Genomic DNA, 6,760 nt, shown 5'->3' with positions numbered 1-6,760 from the left:
CCCCCCCGGCTCTGGGAGGGGAGTGGGGACTAGTGGTTAGAACAGTCGGGGCTGGGAACCAGGACTCCTGGGTTCTGTTTGCAGCCTAGTGTGTGTCAGGCCCTTTGCGTGTAAGCTGAGACCCTCACCCCAGGCCTGCTGGTCCTGCCCCCCCAGGTGCCTGGCCTCTCCCCCCCCCCATTGTGGTAGTGGGACTGGTGGGGGTATCGCAACCAACAATGTTTTGGGGGTGGGAGGGTGGTAGCAGTGGGAAATTTCCCAGCAATCTTCAGACCCCTCCCTTATGTCCCCTCCCCTCGCTCTGAACCCCTCCCCCAGCTCCAGGCTTTCCCATAGTCCCGCCCCCCAGCTTCATTCTGCTCTCCAGCCCCGCCTCCCGAGCTCCAAGCTCCACCCCCTAGTTCCATGCCTCGCCCCCTATTGGGGGCAGTTCTCCAGCAGGGGCGGGACCAGCCCCTCTGCTCCTTGGGGGTGGGGGTGGGGGTGTCTCTGTAGCAGCCATTTTAGAGGAAGGGGAGGGACTCACCTCTGCTGCCCCTATAGGGGAGCTGGAGACAGCCACACTGGCCCCACCCCCTTTCCCCCTCCCTGTGCCTGGCGAGGGGAAATTATGACATCACGCTGCTCTCTATGACACAATCCCGGGGGGAGCCAATCTAGCACGTGCCACACCCAAGATGGCCCCTCACCAGCACCCATTGTGGCAGGGCCACACCCAAGCTGGCGCACGGGACGTGCGCCCCATTGTTTCCCGACCCAATCACCATGGCATCCGTCTTGGGGAATGAATGTCTCCCCCCTGCTCCAGGGGGTGTCACTGCACCCAGCTGTTGCCACCCCAGGGTCTGGGGCCAAGGGGGTGATGCCCAAGGGGCTGTAAGGCAGGAGGGAGGGGCACTAAGCCAGCTGGGGTGGGGGGTGCAGGGCTGGGGGTAGGTCAGGTACAAGCAGGGCAGAGAAACTATTTTCTCTCTGCTCCCAGCAGCTGCCTAGGCTGGGAATCCCCCAGCAGCATTTCTGAGGTGCTCCCAGTTCCACAGGCAGAGCAGCAGGGTCTCCGTGCGTGGATGAGACGATGGTGTAGGGAGGAGGGGTTTAGCTGCATTAGGAACTGGGCAAACTTTGGGGAAAGGGGAAACAGAGAGGAAGGATGTGCTCCACCAGCTGGAAACCGGATTCGTGGCACTTAAAAAAGGGTAGAACAGTTTTTAAACTAAGGGGGGGGGGGGAGAGAGAGAAAAGCAGACAGGTGCGGAGGAGCACGAGGTTCAGACAAAGACATCCCTGAGGTGAGGATCAATTAGTGGAGATTGTGTCATAAAAATCTAGGTAAAATCAGATGAGAAACAGTCCAATGAAAGAGTCCCATTCAATTGCATCATGGAATGGCAGACAGCTAAAAAGTGACCCGTTTTTAAAGTGCTTATGTACAAATGCTAGAAGTCTAAGTAAGATGGGTGAACTCGAGTGCCTCATACTCAATGAGGATATTGATAGAACAGGCATCACCGCTACTTGGTGGAATGAGGATAATCAATAGAACACAGTACTACCAGGGTACAAGATGTAGCGGAAGGACAGAGCAGGTCATGCTGGTAGGCGAGTGACACGATATGTGAAAAAGCGTAGAATCAAATGAAGTAAAAATCTTAAATGAATCAAACTCTACCATGGAATCTCCATGCTTGACTCTTAAGAATATAGCAGGAGGGAGATATAACTGACCACGCTGGTGCCTGAAATGCTCAGGGAGATTAGAGAGGCTATTAAAATAAAAAACTCAATAACAGGATTTCAACTACCCCCCTATTGACTGGGTACATGTCACCTCAGGACGGGATGCAGAGAGAGTTTCTTGACAACTTAAATGACAGCGTCTTAGAGCAGCTACTCCTGGAAGCCACCAGAGGCAGCAATTCATGATTTAGTCCTTAAGTGGAGCACAGGATCTAGTCCAAGAGGTGAATATAGCTCGACCGCTTGGTAATAGTGACCGTAATAGAATTTGATTTAACATCGCTGTGGCAGGATAAACACCACAGCAGCCCAACACTGGAGCATGTAATTTCAGAAAGGGGAACTACACAAAAATGAGGTTAGTGACAGAAATTAAAAGGTCCAGCGCCAAAAGTGAAATCCCTGCAAGCTGCATAGAAACTTTGTAAAGCCACCATAAGGGAGACTCAACTTCAATGTATCCCCCAAATTAAAAAAAAACAGTAAGAGAACCAAAAAAGAGCCACCGTGGTAAAACAAAGTAAAAGAGACAGTGAGAGGCTAAAAGGCCTCATTTAAAAAGTGGAAGTTAAATCCTAGTGAGGAAAATAGAAAGAGCCTAAACTCTGGCCAATGAAGTGTCAATATACAATGAGGAAGGGCAAAAAATAATTTGAGGCACAATTAGCCAAAGACTCAAAAAGTAATAGCAAAATTATGTTAAGTACATTAGAAGTTGCTAAACAACCAGTGGGGCCACTGGACGATTGAAGTGCTAAAGGAGCACCCAAGGACGATAAGGCCATTGTGGAGAAACTAAATGAATTCTTTGCCTCAGTCTTCACAGCTGAGGATTCCCGGACTTGAGACATTCTTTTTAGGTGACAAATCTGAGGAACTGTCCTAGATTGAGGGATCAGAGGAGGTTTTGGAACAAATTGATAAACTAAACAGTAATAAAAGTCACCAGGACCAGATGGTATTCACTCAAGAGTTCTGAAGGAACTCAAAAGCGAAACTGCAGGACTACCAACTGTCTGTAATCTATCATTTAAATCAGCTTCTGTTCCAGATGACTGGAGGATAGCTAATGTGACGCCAATTTTTAAAAAGGGCTCCAGAGGTGATCCTGGCAATTACAGTCCGGTGAGCCTGACTTCAGTACCGGGCAAACTGGTTGAAACTAGAGTAAACAACAAAATTGTCCGATACAGAGATGAACATAACTTGGGGAAGAGTCAACATGGTTTTAGTAAAGGAAAACCACACCTCGCCAATCTACTAGAATTCTTTGAGGGGGTCAACAAGCATGTGGAGAAGGAGGATCCAGTGGATATAGTGTACTTAGGTTTTCAGAAAGCCTTCGACAAGGTCCCTCACCAAAGGTTCTTAAGCAAAGTAAGCTGTCATGGGATAAGAGGGAAGGTTCTCTCATGGATCGGTAACTGGTTAAAAGATAGGAAACAAAGGGTAGGAATAAATGGTCAGTTTTCAGAATGGAGAGAGGTAAATAGTGGTGTCCCCAGGGATCTGTACTGGGACCAGTCCTTTTCATATATTCATAAATGATCTGGAAAAAGGAGTGACCAAGGAGGTGCCAAAATTTGCAGATGCTACAAAACCATTCAAGATAGTTAAGTCCCAGGCAGACTGCAAAGAGCTACACAAGGATCTCTCAAAACTGGGTGACTGGGCAGCAAAATGGCAGATGAAATTCAATGTTGATAAATGCAAAGTGATGCACATTGGAAAACAGAATCCCAACTCTACATATACAATGATGGGGTCTACATTAGCTGTTACCCCTCAAGAAAGAGATCTTGGAGGCATTGTGGATAGTTCCCTGAAATCATCCACTCAATGTGCAGCGGCAGTCAAAAAAGCGAACAGAATGCTGGGCATCATTAAGGTAAGGATAGATAAGACAGAAAATATCATACTGCCACTATATAAATCCATGGTTTGCCCACATCTTGAATTCTGCGTGCAGATGTGGTCGCCCAGTCTCAAAAAAGATATATTGGAATAGGAAAAGGTTCAGAAAAGGGCAAAAAAAAGAAGAGATGAATAAGACTGGGATTTTCAGCTTGGAAAAGAGACGGCTAAGGGGAGATATAATTGAGGTCTATAAAATCACGACGGGTGTGGAGAAAGTCAATAAGGAAGTGTTATTTACTCCTTCTCATAACACAAGAACTAGGGGTCACCCAATGAAATTAATAGGCAGCAGGTTTAAAAAACAAACAAAAGGAAGTATTTTTTCACCCAACGCACAGTCAACCTGTGGAACTCCTTGCCAGAGGATGTTGTGAAGGCCGAGGACTATAACAGATTTCAAAAAGAACTAGATAAGTTCACGGAGGATAGGTCCATCAATGGCTATAAAGCCAGGCTGGAGAGGGATGATGTCCCTAGCCTCTGTTTGCCAGAAGCTGGGAACAAGCGACAGGGGATGGATCACTCGATAATTGCCCTGTTCTGTTCATTCCCTCTGGGGCACCTGGCATTGGCCACTGTCGGAAGACAGAACACTGGGCTAGATAGACCTTTGGTCTGACACAGTCTGGCCGTTCTAATGTTCTTATGTCTTAGGCCTTGTCCAAACCTCACAGCACTAAAAGTTAGCGGGAGCTTCGGTCCATGTGGTTTGCAGCCAGCCCAGTGACAGCTACACCTGGTGCTTCGACAGTGCCACTTTCCCAATGCTGAAAAAGGTGATGGGCCCAGGCAGCTGGGAGGAAGAATTTAACCACAAAAATGTGACTAGAATTGGGAACCATTTAAGGACAATGTACTAGATGCCCTAAAAGCCAGAATCTCCCCCTTGACAAAGATTGAGTGGGGATATGAAAGGAGTTATGTACACACACACACACACACACACGGAAGAAAGGGGAAGTTGATAGCAATGAATATAAACCAGAAGTTATGAATTGTAGAAAACTGATGAGGGAAGCTAAGAGACACAAGGAGCCAACAGAATTAAGGACAAAAAGGAGTATTTCATACATATATATCAGGAACAAAAATAATCCTGACACTGGTATAGGTTCATTACTAGATGGAAACAGTAGAATTATTAATTTTAATGCAGAAAGGCAGCTGTGTTAAATAAATATTTCTTTTCTGTGTTTGGGAGGACAACAGATGATACAGTCACATGGTGACTACAACACTTTCCATTCCACTAATATCTCTAGAGGATGTTCAGCAGACGCTACTAAAGTTAGACATTTTAAAAATCAGCAGATCCAAGTAACTTGCATCCAAGAGTTTTACAAGAGCTGGCCGAGGAGCTAGCTGGTCCATTAACGCTGATTTCCAGTAAGTCTTGGCATGCTGGCAAAGTTCCAGAAGACTGGAAGAAATATGATGCCAATATTTAAAGAGGGTGCATGATGTGGCATCAGCCCCGGACAAGATAATGGAGAGGTTGGAACAGGACTCGGTTAATAAGGAATTAAAGGAGGGTAATGTTAATCAAGATGGGCTTATCGAAATTCGATCCTGTCAAACTTGGTATGTTGATGAGATTACAAGTTGGGTTGACAGAGGTAATAGTGCTGACGGCATTTGAGTTGGTACCGCACGACATCTTCATTAAAAACCTCAAAATGATGTCATATGAACCCAGCCCACATTAAATAGATTAAAAACTGGCTAACTGATAGGTCTAACCAGGGAATCGTCATCAAGTGGGTCTTTTCCAGCGGGGTCCCACAGGGATTGGTGCTTGGCCCAACCCCATGTAACATCGTCAATGACCTGGCAGAAAACAATCCGCACGGATAGAATTTGCAGACGACACAAGCGTTGCAGGAGTGGGAAATCGTGCAGAGGGCAGGTCACTGCTCCAGAGCCGGCTGGCAAACTGGGTGCAAAGTGCTTTAACACGGCAAAACGGAAAACATGTCCATCGAGGAACAAGAGGCCGGGCATGCGTACAGGCTGGGGGGGGGGGGGGCTCTCCCCTGGAAAGCAGCGACTCCTAGACAGATTTGGGGGTCGTGGCGGAGCTCGCAGTGCAAAGCTGGAAGCGGAAGGGAGACAAACAGCCTAGGAAGGAGGCGTCACCGGCTGGCACGTGCGACCCAGGGGCGTGCGGCAGTCTCGCCCATCATCACACGGTGTGTTTCTAACAGAGCCGCTCTAGGCCGTTCTCTGGCCCGGGTCACACAGGCCCCTCCGGTTGTGGGGCCCATGAACTCTCCACCCCCCAGCGGCGGCGCCGGACGAAGACACGACAGCCGAGCTTCTTACCAAGAGTGCGCTTTTATTTTTTAATTTTTTTTTGTCTTTTTCTTCTTTTGGAGGGGGGAGGGATTTATTTTCTTAAACCTCAGGGTGTCTCCCCCCCCTTGTTTTCCCCTCCCCCTCCGCGGGGGCCCAACGGGGTGGGGGTGGGGGCAGAAAGGGGCTGGGGCAAGGGGAAGGATCGAGAAACCAAAGCAGATTGTATCGTCGTCTCGTCTGTCCGGCTCACGTCAACACATTCCAAGCACAACTTAAGAAATGCAAACTAAACCAAAAAAAATATATATATATTTATATATATCATTTGTCTTCTCTCCGGACGCGTGTGGGGGGGTGTGTGTGTGGTGGGAGGGGGGGCGCCACCTCGGAAAGGGAGGGGGTGGAGATCCGCGAAGCCCCGCCCCCATGGCTTGGCCCCTCCCTGTCCCCCGAGTCTGCCTCAGTACAAAAAGAGCCGCGGAGGCGGGCGCCCGGCTCACGCCAGGCCGAAGCCTTCCGAGCACTCCTGGATGGCCAGTAGCAGCATGTGACGTAGCTTCTCGTAGCTCTCGTAGGCGGGAAGGTCCAGCTGATTGAAACTGGGGGGAGGGGGAGAAATCAGTGAGGAGGGGGGGCAGGAGGCCAACGAACCTCCCCCCCCCCCACAGGGGCTGAGACAGATCCCCACCCTACCCCACCCCCTGATTCCCAGGAGATCAGAGTCTACAGCTTTCCCCCCTGCCGGCTTCTGTACGCCCTGCCCCGTGTCCCCCCGCCCGGCCCCCGCTGGAGGGGAAGGGCCCCACGCCCT

General features: G+C 49.3%; 1 protein-coding gene across 1 annotated transcript in view; it reads right to left on the bottom strand.

Annotated features, from left to right (window-relative positions):
* Positions 1 to 6,079: 6,079 nt before the first annotated feature.
* Positions 6,080 to 6,760, bottom strand: part of LOC113409188 (E3 ubiquitin-protein ligase HUWE1) — a gene marked incomplete at its 5' end in the record, with an annotated part of 1,281 nt that continues 600 nt past the window's right edge. The window contains one exon of the mRNA XM_026662845.2: positions 6,080 to 6,548. Coding sequence (XP_026518630.1) covers positions 6,446 to 6,548 — 103 coding nt within the window. The remainder of the gene's footprint in view (positions 6,549 to 6,760) is intronic.

This window comes from Terrapene carolina, unplaced genomic scaffold (assembly GCF_002925995.2).
Source record: "Terrapene carolina triunguis isolate 2854851 unplaced genomic scaffold, T_m_triunguis-2.0 Scaffold30720, whole genome shotgun sequence".
Classification (NCBI taxonomy): domain Eukaryota; kingdom Metazoa; phylum Chordata; order Testudines; family Emydidae; genus Terrapene; species Terrapene triunguis.
Note: the sequence above shows the minus strand (reverse complement) of the source record. Positions and strands in the feature narration are given on the sequence as shown.